Raw genomic sequence first — 17,684 nt, forward strand, 5'->3', positions numbered from 1 at the left:
ACTTTAGACATGTCTGTGTCCTGCTCCATCTACATTTGCCCCACCACTGACAAGTGTTATTTCATCAAGCATCAGGGCCTTTTCCTTGGCACCCTCAGCCTTCAAAGTCCCCCAACCATCTGCCCTGTGCTCTACATTTCCACTGGCCTTTCCACCACAAGTAATGCCAATTTTTGCTGCCCACTCCTCCAGCTGAGTCCATCAGAGCTCCATGGTGGACTGAAACAGCCCTTCCAAGCCTTGCTCCCTCCTTTTCCTCCTGACACCCTAGAAAATTACACTGGATTAAAACTTACCAAAAATCAAGGTTCTGTTCAGCAAATGGAGCTGTGGAACTCAGTGTCATCTGTGCTCTGCTCTGTTGATAACCACACATCCCAAACCCTTTGCGGTTCTTCACAGACAGTTTTCAATGTGCATCTGCAGTGTGTTCCTTCTAATCTTTTGCTGTGTGGAGAAAACTGTGACCAAAATCTCCTGGTACAGATCAGGAAAATGGCCTTAAACCTGCTCCCATGTCAGAGGTCACCAGGGACACAAAAGAGCTGCTACTTGCCTGAATCAACTGTCTGGGGCAAGGGGCTGCAGGAGTGCACAGCAGGAAGAAGAAGAAGAAGTGTATTTAGAGGGGAGTGTCAGTGTCTGTCCTACAGAACAGCCTGCTCCAGCTTTAGGAGTTCATCACATCTGAAAGTTCCTCCACATTTGCCTGGGAAGGCAGCAACAAAGGATCTTGGATGAATTGGACTGTAGGAGGCTCTAAGATTCACCTGGGCACATTTCCTACAGCACTGAGAGATGGAAATCTGGCCAAGGACAAGAAAAAGCTTCTGTAGGAACAGCAGCAATAAAAGCAGGACCAGGGAAAATGTGGATCCTGTCAGGAAGGATATGGGGCTGAGGTGAACAAGAACTTTTTTTGCCTCATTCTTCACAGGTGTTCCAGACACACCACAGGAGCTGCAGAAGGTAAAAACAGCAATTAGGGAAATGAAGAACTTGGTGCTGTAGAAGAAAACTGGGTTTGAACACTTAAGAAACCTGAAGGTTCACATGCCCAGGGGTCTGACAAGAGAAACCTCTGGGTCCTGGGGGCACTGACAGAGGAAGAGGCTGAGCCACTGTGCATCACATTGGAGAAGTCCCAGCAGTCCAGTGTAGTTCCCATGGAGTGGCAAAGGGGAAACATAACCCAAATCTTATAAAAGGGATGTTAGGAAGACACAGAGAACTACAGGCCAGTCAGTCTCATCTCAGTGACTGGCAAAATCTTGGAGCTCCTGGAAACTGTGCAAAGGTAGGTGGAAAATAATGAGGTGATTAGTGACAGGCAGCATGGCTTCACTAAAGGCAAATTGTACCTGACATATTTGGTAGCCCTTTAATTCAAATTGAATTAAAGAAATATGATTACACTAATTAATCTAATTTTGTATGTTGAGTGGTAGGGAGAAACCTCCTTGACTAAAGATGAATCATTCTCTGTATAATTAAATGAGGCCCAAAAGGTCTTGCTTACAGAACATTTTAATCATCATCACAGTTGTGCTGATAATGTGTGTGAGGTGACAGCAGTGGTGAACAGGGGAAGGGCAACAGGCATCAGCTCCTGGACTTGTGCAGAACATCTGCCATCCTTGTCTCTCACTGGAGATGGATCACTGGGATCTCTGGTGTGTGAGGAACTGGCTGGATGGTCACACTCAGAGAATTGTGGTCAATATTCATTGTCCAGCTGGAGCCCAGGTCAGGAGAAGTGACCCTTGCCCTCAGCTCAGCCCTGCTGAGGGCACACCTGGAGCTTGTTCTGGGCTCCCCAGTGCCAGGGCTGTGCCCAGCTGGGCTGAGCTCAGCATGAATTCACACAGAGGGACCTGGGCAGGCTCTGGAGAGGGGCCTGAGCCAATCTGGGGATCAACAAGGCCACGGGCAAGGTCCCACATGTGGGTCAGGGCAGTCCCCAGCACAAGAACAGGCTGAGGGACAGTGAATTGTCACTGACCCTGAGGAGAAAGATGTGGGGTTTTGGGGATGGGGAAGCTCAGTGTGACCTGGCAATGCAGGATTGCAGCCCACAAGGCAAATTTCATCCTGGTCTGGACAAAAACACGGCCAGCAGGTCCAGGAAGGTGTTTCTACATTAATTCCTGCCAAGCTGCTCCTCAGGCTCCTTCAGTCACCAGCTGTTGATGCCTTGGGAAGGCTGATCTGAAACAGAGACTGGACAGAGCTAGAGAATAAAGGAGATATTTATTGAAAGGCCTCCAGGATCCACCTTGGGCAGGACAGGGCCTGAGCAGGGCCACACCCAAGGTGGACCCAAAATGGTCACCAAATGGTCACAAAATGACTGACCAGTCACGAGGTGTTACATTTTTTAAGTTTTGGTCCATTTGCATATTGGGGTTTAATTGTCCAATTCCAGCTCCAGGCTGTGAGGTCTCATCCTTCTTGTTCCTCCCTCCAGCCACCCTTGTTTGTGCTTTTGGGCCTGAAAGTTGTTCTTGGTCTCAATCAGGAAAAGGATTTGTTTTGTGTCCCTGCTCTGTGCAGAGCTGAGTGACACTGACTGTGAGCTCAGAGCTGCACCCCTGGGCAGCACAGAACCTGAAATACATGAAAGCTACAACTGAAGGCATCACTGTCCCCAAGAGTTTCCTGAGGTGTGACAGCAGTGAAACATCTTCTTTGATCTGGTACATCCACAGTGTAACTCCTGGGGTGCAGCTCGAGTTCTCCCTTTTGCTGAGTAACTCTGGTGCGCCAGGGCTGGGGAAAATTGTTTCATGCTGCTGCTGTTCCTGCTGGGCAAGGAGTGGCTTGCAATGAATGCCACAGGCAGCAGATGGGAGCAGCAGCCTGGATTTGCTGAATTTGCAGTGCAGGCACCACCTGGAGCAGAGACTGGAATGCCAAGTGCTGGAGCTGCTGCTGTGGAAGGAGGAGTTGGGGACAGGCAGTGTGGGGGTGGTTCTTGCAGAACTGTGTCAAAGCCCTGCTGGAGGCATTTCTGGAGAGGGTTTTGTGTACAGCTGGAAAATTCACTGGCAGTGGAGAATAGTGTGGTAAGAGTGACCTGTCTCCTTAGTTCTGTTCATTTCTGCATCACAGCTGACCTGCTCTGCCTCCACATTTTGCCCACTACACCAATCTAAAGATTGCTGCCCTGTTCTGGTACATGGATTTCCACTCATTATTCAGCCATGTCCATAAACATGTTTTTAGAAGCCTGGATTTGCTGTGCCCTGGTCCTGTCAAACCTGACCCACAGCATGAATCTCTATTTAGAGTCCACAATTTCCCTGCTGAGCCATTGATTGACCATGCTGGAGGCTGGGTCATCACAGACTGACCCATTCTGATTCATCCCTGACTTCCTGGCCTGCTCCACCTTATCAGCTTGGCCCTGGGCCTGTCCCACCCACAGCCAGTCCTTGTGCATTCACCAGCTGCCCTGCTCTGCTCTGTCAGGGCTCCAGTGCCCTGGGCAGGTTCAGCCATTGCCTCCTCCTCCTGCAGGTGCCAATTCAAGTGCACAGCCCCTGCTCCCTCAGGGAGAAAACTCATTCTTGAGGATTCTTTTGGGTGCATCACTCTGAATTTCCTTCAAACACTGAAGGAACCTGAGCTCTGCCCAGGAACCAGCCATGGTTCCTGTCTTGTGTTCCCTGACTATAAGTCCACCTGTATTTCACATTCCTGCAAGTATAAAGAAGTTTGTCATGGATTTGTAGAGATTTGTAAAGGCTCTAAGTAGAGGCTACAACCTGATGTATGGAACAGGCACCAATTTAATGCACCAATGTTAAGGTTTATTTTTCCATGAGGAGCAGTTTCCATGGGCATCTTCATTCTCCTTCAACAAGTTCTAAGGCTTCAGGAGCCTTTGTCTCACAGTGCCAATCCTCTCCCAGTGTCAGCTGTTAAAGGCAAGGATTTCTGCTGTGAGTGTAACTCAGTGACACATCCCAGCTCATCCTGACACATCCCTGCCTGGCCTGGCACAATGGTGTCAGCTCTTTGTCCCTTCCTGCCAAGCAGAACCACTCACTGTCACCTCTAAACATCCTCTGGGGTGTTCCTGGGCTCTTACTGCTCTTCCTGTGCAAGAAGTGGGAGATGCCAGAGCAGTGAGTTACAACCTCCACAGCCCATCCCATCCCTGATAATGGAAGCCTTGGCATGGTCAGCAGGGCTGACAATGTGTGTCAGATTGTCCAGGAGGCCAAACCATCTGTGGGCCTTTAAAGATTGATTTTTTATTACCAGTGGGACCAGATTTTTGAAGCTAATAAGGCTAAATCTCACAAGAAATCTTCGTACTGTCTTAAAAGTTAAATTGCAACTCAGCACAGACTCTCTATTAGACCATCCTTTCCAGCCATTTGACTGAATGGAAAGAATAGAAAATGACATTTCCCCTGGCCTGACCTGTCCTGCTGCACAGTGTTACTCTGGCCCAGGTACAGAACTCTGCTGAGGTCTGTTCTACTCATGCAGCTGCAGAACATTTTGCCATGACCCACCCCCATTAACCCTCTTTCCTGGGCAGGTTTAAGCCCAGCACAAGGCAGGGATTTGCACAGTGCAAGGATCAGCCAAATTTCCTTACCTTGCTCAGGTGAGGGCTACTAAGGCAGAGCATTTGGTCGTCCTTATTCCCAGCTGCCAGCTCAGCTCCTCTCTGTGCCTTGTGTGTTCACTCGTGTCTGGGAAGGTGCTGGGAAGGAAACCTGTTTCCACTTTCCAGGGCCTTTGGGCAGGGAAGCTCCATGGATAAGAGAGATCTTCCAGTGCTCAGGGTGTTCCAGGGGAGTGGGGCTGTGGGACCTGTGGAGGTCTTTGTTCTCCCTGGGAAGTGGGAGTGGGGCCCTTGCAGTGTCCCCTCTCCCAGGGTCGGGTTTCACACGTTAAACCTGTTTGGCAATGGCTGAGAGTGAGACTGAGAAATCAGAGAGCAACAGAGGATTAAACCCTGCAGAGGGGAAATGCTGCAAAAAGAATATTAAATTACCCCCTCACCTAATTCAACACTATGATTTCATTGGACCATCATCATCTGTGCTTTCTGAATGACTCAAAAGGGCTGGTTCATGCCAGAATTGGCTTCCTCTGAGTCTTACAACTCAATCTGTGTCCTGTCCCATTAATCTCAGATTATTTGATTACTTTTTCCTGAGTATGCTGACTCAGTTCCCCAGAAGACTTCAAGTGAACTTTTACACCAGTCTTTATCTGAAAACTCTTCCTCTCACACAGATGCCTCTTGTCTGGCCTTTTCCAGTCATCTTTTACTGCCCAGTCTTTGGGCAAACCACATTTGAGCATGATTTTATCTTCTTGTTCTGTTTTTAAATCTAGGAAACCACTCTCTGCAATAAAGCAGATAACACCATTAAAACACCAAACAAGGTTTATGGTGCAAAAAGCAACACTTCCATAACAGATCTTATGACAAATGTATAACCCAGGCAGATGAGAGGTCGTCCCATGCACTTCCCCCTCCTGCACAGCCTGGTTTGCTCATGTGGCCCAAGTGTGGCTCAGCCAGGCTACCCCTGCTCTGATTAGTGCTTAACTTTGTTAAATTGCATTTTTACAACATTATATTTCAGTGGAAGCACTTTCTCTGGTCCCTGGACCATCCAAGTTACCCATTCATGACAGGAGTTATCAGCAATAACAGATGGGCTTCTCTTGCTCCTGTGGCCTTTTCAGTGGCCCAGAGCAGCACAGGGTTATGGCTGCAGCTTGTGACAGGATTGCTTTGCCCCAGTTTTTCCTGTGTACATAATTTTCAGTTATTTGTCTATTCTCATATCTATTGATGGTGATAAAAGCTCTAATGAAGTCCTTCAGCTACTGATTACATTGTTCAAATATTGCTATATCTGAAGATGCAGCTAATACTGAAAAAGGAAAGTTGAAAAGCTTCAAATATGATTTAATTTTCTTTTGATAGTCCACATACAATTAGGATTTGTAGAATCACACGTTTTTCATTAATCAGATAGGTCTATAATTTGAACAATGAGGAAGGGGTTTTCATTTTGTCTGAAATTATGGAGTTAATGATTGAAGCTTGCTAGTAATGAATTGTTCAAATCCTGAAACCATCATAGTGTTAGGACATCATTTCAGCAAATAATATAAGACAGCAGAAGACAAGTATAATTGCAGACCCTAATCTGTGGGGACCACTTGTAAATTTGCAAACTGACTTTATTCAGATGCCTAAATACTCTCATTTTCAGCATGTCCTTGTCAATTTTGAAATGTTTTCAGGATGGCAAGAAGGCTGTGCTGGTAAACATGCAGATGAAAGGACAGTTGAAAAGCAAAAAGTTGAAAAAGGAGTTGCTAATAAAAGACATTTTTGGCTTTACTAGTCTCTAGCTCAGGTTATGGGTTTTCCCAATACCTCTGAGGGTCCAGCCCTTGCAGAGAAGGGGCAAAAATCAATTAGTGAGATGCCATGATTGAGTGTGTCTTGTAAAATCAAAAAGGTTTTAATAGGGAAAGAAAATAATACAAACACAAAGGCAAAGCCAAACACAGCATAGAGGGAGGTCTCATACTTGCTACAACACCTCACAAAGCCTCGAGCTCCTTTGTTCTCTCTCTTTAGTACTCAGTAGTTCAGGTGGGTTATTTGGCTCTTGGCCCAGTGAGATCAGCAACAGGATTTGAGTTCCACTTTGCCAGCCCAATCTGTGCCTCTGGGCTGCCACTGAGCCAATTACAGTGAGAAAACCACAGAACTTTCTAGTTAAACTCCCTAAAATGTCTAAAGATAATCTGAAACTCTTTCCCTGTTTGGAAACCCCTGCTGGGGGTGTGGGGTGCTGCCAACATAAGGTGACCCTCTCCATGGGCTCAGTGGTGCAGAAAACGTGTGCAGTCCTACAGACAGAGGAAAACTCCCTTGGCCCATTCCCCTCAGTTTGGTGGGGCTGTGAAGGGGGAAGGCTCCACATCCTTTGTTTCAGGACTTGCCTCTGTCGTTACAATTCAGGACAGCTCCAATTCCTTCAGGGGGCATTAGAGCAAAGTTTATTGAAAGACAGATTCTTTTTTGCAGTGTTTGGGTACAATGAATAGGGTTGGTCCTTCAGGGCACCACCTTGTTGTAAACATCTCTTCCAGTGAACAAGTTGGACAAACAGCAGGTGTCAGGAGGAGGAGATCTCCAGGGATTGTTTATGGGGATTGTTTTGGGTTCCTCGTCACCATTTCCCAGGCCAGACTGAGAGAGTTTTGTCCTTGGCTTTGCCACAGACTCCAAGGCACTGCCTGGAGCCTAAGAATCCCTGTTGTACCCACTGTCAGTTCCTGCATGCCTCGAGCTGTCCCTGTGCACAGGGCACATCCTCTTCACCTGGATGGCGCTGGAGCTCAGCTCTGTGTCCCAGTAGTACTCTGGGGACAGCAGGCGTGTGGGCCTGTGCTGCAGGAGGTACCTGTTGAGGTGGCTCTCGTGGTGCCACCAAGCCTCAATGCCCTTTTCTCTGTCCTCCATCTCCCCTTGAGCACAGGCTCGGGTCAGTCTGTAGACCTGGTCCACGCTGCCCCCGTAGAAGCTTGCTGTGTAATGGAAGTGCCCTTGTCCCTCAGGGGGGGCAGCTCCTGACCCTGGGGGTGTCTCATGGGCTCTGTCCTCGTGCTGGGGGGTCACCTGCCAGGAGCTGATGGTTGCCACCAGGGAGTCAATGATCTCCACCCCGATGTGTGCCAGGAGCTGGACGTCGATGTCCACGCAGTACAGATAGTCCACCTCGTACTGGAACTGGCTCTGGATGGAGGAGCTGAGGATGTCCATGGGGCTCCTGGGGCTGTCCTGCCACCTGGGGTCACTCTGGACAGGGATGACAAACAGCTGGTTCTCAGGGGCCATCTGGAGGTGAGAGGCCTTCTCAGGGCTGTCTGTAAACAAGTAGAAGTTCACCTGGTGCCCAGCAAGGAAGTACTTGTTGGCAGATCTCATGAACCCTTCTATGAACTGGACATATCTAAGAGACATGGAAAGGAAAAGAATGGAGAGAGGCTCCTCCTTCTGAACAATGACAGCTTTGCAAGTTCATTTTCTTTGTCTTTTTCTATCCATTGCTCCTTCTTACCATGTTAGTGCTCTTCATTTAATACACCTGCTGCCCTTCATGCCTTGCCCATGCTGCTTTTGTAATCTGGGACCTCTTTGATCTGAAACGTTCCCCTCATCAGAAATGACGAAAACTTCTTGGCCCCAGAACAGATGAACTTGGATCCCCTCCTCAGGACTAGTCTGGCTATTCATGTCTGAAAGTCCAAGGTAATCATGGATGACCTGGGACAAAGGTTTGGGATTTGGGACTTTCTGAGATAATTGTCAGTGCAGAACAGCATTGCCTAAAGCCTGTTCTAGCATAAACCCCAAATCTATCTCAGTGGGCTTCCAAGGGCATTGGAGCATCTCAGATTCATTAATTCATTTATCTATGCACATTATTCCACATTTTGGCTTTTCCTGTGCACAGAACACGTGCCTTCCACCCAGAGCTGCTCTCTAATATCACTCCATAATCCCAACTGTCTGAGCCTGTTTGCACAGGAGAGGGTCAAAATTATCACTTAAATGGTTTTGATTGCCTTGAAGTCCCTGAAGTAGGTGTGGAACTCTGAGATGCCAGTGGAGATAGAGGGAGTAGAGCTCTTCACTCAGAAACTCGAAAAAGCACCTCCCCAAGACAAGAGTGTGATTAATCTTTTCACTAGAGCTGATATTTTACCTTTTAACTCTTCTAGAAACCCAATAAAATTGCAGCTCTAAAGAATTTTTCTATTTTTTAGTGCAGGATAGAGGGAAAGCTTGTTGTTAGAAATGTAGCAGGAGCTGGAATTTTTATTTCCATGGGTCAGAATGTGAGTTATATTTCCAGGGATATTTTTTCTCCTATGGAAAGCAATGTCCCATCCAGTTTGCTCACTTTGGAAGGTGACACTCACAGGTCACATTTCCCCCAGTTTACAGCTGCTCATAGTCAGTCTGTGGAATGTTTCTCACTTGTGTCCCATGAGCAGCATTGCAGCACAACTGCCAGGTGAGGGGTGTTGGGAAAGAGGGGACAGGAAGGACTTATGAATATGATTGCATGATAAAAAATACTGCAGATACAAAACCTGTAAGTGAAATAGGAATGAAAGCCAGTTTCGAGATGTGTGCATGGCAGGCAGGAAGACGGTGATTAAGCTGACAAAAGGACAAGAATGTTGCCTTTCCACCTTGGCAAAAGACATCCAGGAACAAATGCATAAGAAAGAAGTTTATAGAGAGTAAAATGACATGGTAATGCAGTCGTTCTTATAGGCTGCATGCAAAGTTTGTAGGTTTTGTATCTCACGCTGGTTGGTCAATGTAAATTAGAATATTCAACAGAAAAAAGGATATATTGTATTGTAACAGGAGGATCTCTCTCTTGCCCTCTTGTCCTCTCTCAGCCCTCTTGTCCACTCTTGTCCACTCTTCCCTGCTCTTGTCTCTTGTCCTCTCTTCCCCTCTCTTCCCCTCCTTTCCTCGCTTCTCCTCTCTTGTCCTCTCCTCCCCACGTTTTTCTCCTGCTCCTGCCACGTTTTTACCCCTTAGCTCTCTTCTATCTCTCTCTCTCCCCATTCTCTTTTTAGGGCTTTGCTCCAGCCCAGGCTGGTGGCTGGAAGCAGAGCCCGCTTTACCCACGACCCTTGTAATAATAAAGCCACGTGTTTCTAGAACATCTCAGGTGTGCAGAGTTCCTTGTCCCTGCCATCCATGGAGAATTATCCCTACAGAGGGGTTTAACTATTTGCCAAGAAATAAATGACAAACCAATACTTTTCAACAGCAAAAGTGACCAGTCCAGTGACCACGTTCCTCTGCAGATATTGGGCATTCAGGATGTCTCTGCTGAACGTGCCCTCCCAGACAATTGGAGCCAACCATGGTGTCAGCACCAGCACATCCTGCCTCCTGCAAGGGGTGAGAATGGAGGCAGAGTTTAGATTGGAATTTGGAATGCCCAGGACATGAGTGAAGACAAACACAAACACATTTAGAATGCCCAGGACATTGATGAAGACAAGCACAAGGTTCTCCAGCACAGAGTCTGCCTCAGTTAACCATCCCCACCTGTAGCACCGCAGGGTTTGGATGGTGGTTGCTGTGCCCATTTCCCAATGAGCAGCTCTTTTGGAAAGGCTGCCTGGGGAGGCTCTCAGGCCAAGCAGTCAGGCCCACACCCCACACACACCACGGCCAGCTCAGCCCAGAGAGGCAACAAGGGCCTTTTGTAAGATGAATTCCAGCAAAGGTTTATTCCAGCAGCCAAAGGGGATCAGGGACAAAAGACCAGGACCATGTGGGGCTCAGTGGTCAAGGAGGGGTCAGTGGCCAAAGGTCTGAGGGCACAGGGGCCTCACAGGTACTGACTCATCATTGTCTTCTGTTTCCTGAGTCTAATTGATTGTTTAATTAGAGCCTTGTCCTCATCTGAATACACCAAAAGGAATCCCCCATGCTGGAGATACACAGGCACCAAGGGCAGGGCAAAGGGCAGTGCCCTGTAGGGGACACGGGGCAGCCACAGGGACACCACAACCCCTGGGGGAACTGGGAAAGGAGAAACCACGAGAACTGGGGGCAAATGGGGAGAGCAGAACTGGGGTAGATCCCACACTGTGGGAAGGCACCACGGGGAAGTCTTTTTTTCAGCTCAGATGGAGATTTTATGGTGAATTCTTCCAGGGCAAGGCCCTGGGGATTCTCCTGAGGGGTTCAAAGGATTCCACACTTTGAAATCACTGGGGGTCAAGAAATTACTGTCAGCAAAATCTGAGCTATGAGCCACCTTCTCCTGGAACAGACACCTGAAAGAGCTGTCTGTCTGTCTGTCTGTCCTTGATTTTCCCCCACAGCTCCCAAGCTGTTCATGGCTGTCCCTCAGAGCAGCTTTTCCCAATCCATCTATTCCTTAGCACAGAGCACAGCACATCCAGCCCTTGTTCCCAGCCAGGCTCTTCTGGAGAGCTGCAGCCCTGAGCTGCAGAGTTCCAGAGCAGCAGCTCTGCCCTGTGTTTCTGGGACAGCAATTGCAGCACAGATTTCTGATTGCACCACAGATTCCTGCTCCTTCTGCTTGTCCCCTGTGTGCTGATGGAGCTCTTCAGCTGGGCTGGTGATTTCCTCCTCTTTTGGAAAGAGCACTCCCTAATTCCTTTGGAATGATGGACAGGGCACAACACCCTGATCTTTCCCAGGCTGTTATTTACTGCTTTATCTCTGACACTCAGAGGAACATCCCCCTCCCACCAGGAGTGGAGTTCAGAGCTCTGCTAATGAGTTCAGCCAGGCTCCTTTCCAGAGCAGATGGGAGACCTTTCTGTGCTCTGTGCTGCACAGTCCCAGCTCTGCCAGCCTCACCTCACAGGAGACCTGCTGCAGCCCCTTCATCAGCCTCTGCTAAACTCTCTCCAGTATGTCCAGGCCTCCTTTATTACCTTTTAATTTTGTTTTGTTGTTTTTTGTTGTTGTTGTTGTTTGTTTGTTTGTTTGTTTGTTTTTCCAGTACAAATGGCTCTTTAGTAGGCAATTTCTGCAAATGATTCATCCCAGTGACCTGAAATGTTCATTCCACAGGCACTTACACATCATGTATGATGCTGACTGTTACCACTAAAAATAGTATCAGCCAAGGCCTCTTGTTTTTTAGCTTGGTGACTGGTGACAGAGAATGCAGAAAATGAATTAAGAATAAATTAAATGAAAATTAAATAAATTAATTAAATAAAATTAATTAATAAAATAAAATTAAGTAAGATAAAATTAAACCAAAATATTTTCAACATTCACCATAATTTCTCAGCTTCCTTTCTGAAAGTAACAAATTAAAGATTCTTCATCCATGCATTTTTAGTGGTTTCTGGAGGAGTTGCTTTTCTGGTCAGACATCCTTTCCTGTTCATTCAGTCCTGCTCTCAGCTGCCCTGACCTGTCTGTGCCAGTCACAGTCTGTGTCTGAGAACACGGGATTTCATGGTAATGGAGCCAGAGGAGTTACACTTACCATGGGACCATCAGGGATGTTTCATGGAAGTTTATTTTTCTGCAAATGAGGGAGAAATAGAAGAGACATAAATACATCATGGCACAGAAGTTTCAGATTTTGTTTTTCTGAGAGATGAGCCCCACAAGAGATTCCTGTGTTTCAGCAGAACTGCCCTGTGCTTCCATGTCCATCACAAACACTATTATATAATTTATATTGGTTCATATACAATGGGAACTACATTTAACAGACTCAGCTGGTGTAAGTAGAGCTGAATGCAAATTAATCTCAGTTTTTAAATTACTTTCAATGTGTCTGTTTCTGAGGTGCATCTTTGGAAAATTCAGTTTTACTTCTACACAGGGAGAGGCTGGTCCAGGAAGGCCAAACCCCCTGCACAAAGTTTGTATTTTCTGACAGGTTGATATCCACAGGACACAGAGCAGAGGTCACTGCTCTCCATTCTCATTCCTTGTGCAGGTTCCTGGGGAGGGGTCACTGAATGGGAACCCACCAGTGTTGATTCCACCAGGAAAAACAGGTTCTGTAAAGTGGAAACACTTACAGAAATTACCAGATTGAACAGGGAAGTAGAGGGAAATTAAAAGGATCACATACACACAAAACCAGAAAGACATCCAGCCATATTAACTTTTTTGGGGGGTGGGGGAGTGGTGATGGTATGAAATGCTGTCTCATACTGGAATCCTTTAAATTTCAAATTAATTACAAAAAGAATACATTGTTTTGGGTAATATTGCTTTATTAACATTAAAGTTTATTTCTCCCCTATATATGCTGGACTCCTTAGAGCAGCATTTCCAGAGAATTACACAACGGTGTGTGTTATAAAAGAAGTGATAAAGAGGAGAAACCAAAGCCCAAAAAAAAAAAAAAAAACAATGGGGATAAGAAAAGTGTCATTCATAAGACAAAGAAAAAAAAAAAAAAAAAAGAAAATAGTAAAATATGGTTCAGTTAAATGAAAATAAGCATTAAAAACCCATTAAAAGGAAGTTTCGGTCTGGTAAACTACCAGGTTAAATTCTCTTGCTTCCATATCCAGAATCTGTTGGTTCTCATCAAGTTTGTGGACAACACTAAATCAGAGGGAGCAGACAATATGCCAAAGGACCCACATGTTTCAATGAACACAGAGGAAACCTGGCTGAGTTCCTTGTACAGACAGCAGCTCCCAGGAGTCCAAACCAGGGGGGATTGAGCTGCCTTTTCATTGCAGGATTTGGGGGGAGCTGCATCAATGGATTCACATTTGCCCAGAACAAGTCTCTGCTGGGCACTGGAGAATGGCTTCTATCAAAATGGAAATTGGCACTTCTGGGGCAGGGACCTTGTGCTTAAGAATGAATCTTTTCAGATGAGTGTTGTGCTCATGGCCTGGGATGACAGAATTCATGCAGAATGAACTTACAGAACTGAATCCCCTTCAGGGGAGGCTTTGTGTTCCTGGGCTCTGGTTGGGGTGAAGGGGTAGTGGTACCTTGGGCAGGAGAAGAAAACAATGAGTCAATGATAAAACCAAAAATCAGCCTCTCCTCCACTCCCTGTGTGACTGAAACTATAAACCAAAGCTGACAGAACACATTTGTGGGATCAGGGTGGTGATGAGGATTTGCAAATCTCAGCTGTTTCAAGACAGGAGTTTAGCCTAAAGTTATCTGCAGATCTGTTAACTCTGAGGATCTGTGAATGATTTAATTTGCCCAAGACTCCTGGCACCAAAGGAAATGTGTCTGTTTACAGCAGAGCTTGGCCTCAGCTGCTGCTGGAAACCGACTGTGCAGGTGCCTCTTGAAGCAAAGTGTTCACAGCATCACTTTGCTCTGGCCACTGGGATCTCCTCTGGTGGGAGCCTGACTGTAATTTGGAACAAAAATGTTTATTGTGAGCATTTGTGACAGATGCTCTGCTGCAGAGAAAGTGTCTGGGTGAAAAGCTTGTCCTAATTCCTCCAGTCTGAACAGATCTTCAATAATGTTCCAGCAAAGTGTGAATTAAGCCCAGCTGATCTGATCTCAGGCTCCAAGCACTGAATCCACACTGTGAAGGCCTTGCTGGGGCACACATGGGAACCAAGGCAGACTCAAACCAACCCTGGTGCAGCACAAACACAGTTAAATCCACTGCACAGAGCTCCAGCTCTGGGCCAGGATCCTGGTGCTGCTCTGGAGCACAGAGAGGTGGGGTGTGAACATGAAAACACACACTTGGGCTCCCAGGAATACACAGAGACAATTATTCAGACTCTTAGAATTTCACAGAAGGGGTTAGAAGTGTTCACACCTTGCTGATTTTCATCTTCTGGATGGAAAAGGGGATTTTGAATTTAGCTTTGTGTAAATGCTTCCATTGTATCTGCATAAGCACAGTTAGAAGGAACCTGTCTCAGTCTGGGCAATAGAAATAAATGCTGGTTGAGAATAATTATCAAAGGTTAAACACCCACCAGATTGCACCAGTGATTCCTGCTGTCACCAGAATAGCCAGGCCATGTAATTTTGTGATTCCCATGTCCTTAGTGCTGCAAAAAAGATTGTGAAATATGGATTGACAGCAAAGTAGAAAAACAAAACAAAGCAAAAAACAAAAACCAAAAAGGCAGAAAATACTGTAGTTATTAAATACTGAGTAAGTCTTTTGTTTTGCCCTGTGGGTCTGGACATATATGGAGAAAAACTAGTTTTTCTAGATAGAAAGTTTTCCATCTAGGTATTTGTAATGCATATACTACATGTTTACAATAGATATGCTACACACTGAGCTCTCCTTTTAAACTAGTATAGTAAACCATTTTAAATTGTTCAAACCAATAATTCTCATTTCACACATTTCACATTTTCTCTGAATTGGGTTTTATCTTTGGTTCCTTTCTTTCTTTCTTTCTTTCTTTCTTTCTTTCTTTCTTTCTTTCTTTCTTTCTTTCTTTCTTTCTTTCTTTCTTTCTTTCTTTCTTTCTTTCTTTCTCTCTCTCTCTCCCTCTCTCTCTCTCTTCCTTTCTCTCTTTCTCTCCCTTTTTCCCATCTAGCTCTCCTTTCTGACCTCACCTCCTTGGATTCCTTGGGCTTTCTACTCTGTCTCTCACTGCTGCACTTCTCTTTCTTTCTAAGTTGAAGGTCACAATCCTTTTCTCCAGCTCAGCTTCCCCATCCATTCTGGGGCTGTTCACCCCTGTGGTTCAGCCACATCTTCCTTTGTTCCAGCCTTCTGGAACATTCTGTCTGTCAGTGTTCCCATCCCCTGCTCCAGCTGCTCTCCAGCATCTCCTCCTCGCTCAGGCTGAGCCCAGCCCCAGGACTCACCGTGGTGCTTTCCCAGCTCCAGCTCAGCAGCTCCTGCTCTCCTGCCCTCCTGCCTCCCCTGTGCTCACACACCTGCTGGGGCAGGTCCTTCCTGTGCCTCAGCCCCGTGTCAGCCCCGGGCTCGGGGCCAGGGGACACCCAGGTGTCACCTCCTGTGGGAGTCTCTGCTCAGTGATGGGGAAACAGCCAGAGACCTGCCACAGCCACTTATTCCCTGGCACTGCCCCTGGTGCCTTTATGGGTGACCTAAAAGAGACAGAATTAAGGGAATAAAAAGCTGTTCTATTATTGAAGGGCCTTCAGGTACATTTTGGGCAGACAAAGCCCCCCAGGGGCTACACCCAAAAATGGATCATGGCTCAAGGGTTTTCACACTTTGATAAGTTGGGTCCATTTGCATCTTGGGGATCAATTTTCCAATTCCAGCTCCAGGTAATGAAGTAATTTACCCCCAGTTTGCTCCCCCAACTCACTTTAGTTTACATCTCTCAGGGCCTGAGGCAGTGGGGTGTCCTTGATTGCCAGGCCTGGAGAGGAATTGTTGTGTCTGACCAAAATGGGAAAGCAGCAGCTCACACTGTGTGTGGAGTTTAGAGTTCTACACTACAGAACTGCAGGATTACAAATCCATGAAAAAAAAAAAAAAAAGCTCAAATCCTGAGGCATCACAACACTGAGGTTTCTGATGAGCAAGAAGGGAACTGCCTGAACTCTCAATGTGGAGAATTTTTTCTTTTTGGAATGTAGGTTTTTTTAAGAGCTGTCCTAGAGGCAAATATCTGTAATATAAATATTTCCAACCATGCTGAAATTAAAGTGCTTCTTGTAGTCACAGGAGAGAAATAAACACTTTCACATAATTTCACAATTAATTTAATCTTAAAGGAGACCTTTAGGTACACCAGAGCTAAAGGATGCTTAAGAGAGTGACTCCATTGAGAGTTTATCCCCACTCTCTTGTATTGCTGTGAAGTCTTTGAGATTTCTCTTTGAAGTAACTCCAAGTTGTGTTACAGTCCAGAGAAGTGTGTTTTCAGTTCCATCAAACAGACTGTGGGACTTCTGGGATCTTGAACTCTGCATGAAGCATAAAGGTGTGTCTAATGGACAACTCAGGATTTCCATGGGTTAAGTTAGAAATGGAATTTATTTGCAAAAATCCATGCAGGCTGCCTGAAAACTTAACAGGTCTCTTCTGGAGTGCTTCACTGCTCCCTTTTTGTTTGACAACACCATGAAATGAGGCCTGAACATTCTGACTGTCTGCCTGGGGTACATTTATTTGCACTCTGCTTCTTATGAGAATCAGATTTCCAGAGATGAAGTTGCAACAAATTAAATTCTTAACTTTCCCAAGCAATGAATTTTCCAGCAGCACAAAGCTGAAATTCCTGTAGCCACACATAGGTGTCTGGGATACATCTGCTTTATTTTAATCCTCTGGAGAAGGGAACAGATGCTCAGTGCCTTGGGTGTCCAGGACATCTGCACAGGTCTGGAAGATCCCAGAAAATACAGAGCTGAAGGATCACTCAGCAGTGTTTGAAAAGATACACATTTTGAAAACTGAATCCCAAACAATTTGGTTATTTTTGAATGAGACGAAACCCTGTCCAGACTCTTTTCTGTTGACTCTCTCCCTGTTGACTTCATTGGGAGTTCAGTCATGCAGTTCCCACATGGAAATTTGCCCCATTCTCACTTGTATTTGGGTGTCCTCTCTCTGGGCTGTGTCTCACTCTAAGCTGTAGCTGGAGGGAGTTGGATTTCCCCTCTGAATGGTGTCTTTCACACCTCAAATATTATTGACACTTAATGCTTGGGCACTGCTTTCTCTGTGGAACCTCAAGTGATATCCAAGACCAGTGCAATAATTATTTAATGCATGGAGAAACCAAAGCACAGGTAAGTGAAGAGTTTGATTGGTCAGAGCTTCCCATCATGAGCCACCAGCAAAGTCCAAATGTCCTGAGTTCTAGTCTGATGCCTTGTCACACAGGCTTTGGAGAAAGAAAAACAAAAAGTATGACTAGTGCTACAATAGCCAATTCCCTCTACTTCTATCCCCAGTTCTCTTGGGCTTTGAAGGATAATGTGCTGAGCGATATTTTCCCATCCTGGGAAATCTGAGGCTCAGCTGAGATGACAGAAGCCTGCAGGAGCTGTTTATGCTCACAGCTTTTTACAGCCCCACCGGCCTCCAGCCACTCAGAGAGAAACGGGAAAGCAAAGGGGGGAGGTCTGGGTAAAGGAGAGAGAGAAGCACAGACAGTGATCTCTTGTTCAGACAGAGAGCATTTCATTTCTTTTC

At 46.1% G+C, this 17,684-nt stretch overlaps 2 protein-coding genes across 2 annotated transcripts in view; one reads left to right on the forward strand and one right to left on the reverse strand.

The window, feature by feature from the left end:
* The window catches only part of LOC310918823 (ubiquitin carboxyl-terminal hydrolase 42-like), a gene marked incomplete at its 3' end in the record, with an annotated part of 99,580 nt that overhangs the window by 20,255 nt on the left and 61,641 nt on the right, over positions 1 to 17,684 (forward strand). The window lies entirely within an intron of this gene.
* On the reverse strand, positions 7,301 to 10,179 carry LOC310918711 (histo-blood group ABO system transferase-like; the record flags this gene model as incomplete). The annotated part of the gene is made up of 2 exons (XM_083877656.1): positions 7,301 to 8,009; positions 9,845 to 10,179. The coding sequence occupies 2 exons, from the start codon at positions 10,177 to 10,179 to the stop codon at positions 7,301 to 7,303; spliced, it is 1,044 nt and encodes a 347-aa protein (XP_083733782.1).

This window comes from Zosterops lateralis (genome assembly GCF_965231275.1).
Source record: "Zosterops lateralis genome assembly, chromosome: 24".
NCBI classification, from domain to species: Eukaryota; Metazoa; Chordata; class Aves; order Passeriformes; family Zosteropidae; genus Zosterops; species Zosterops lateralis.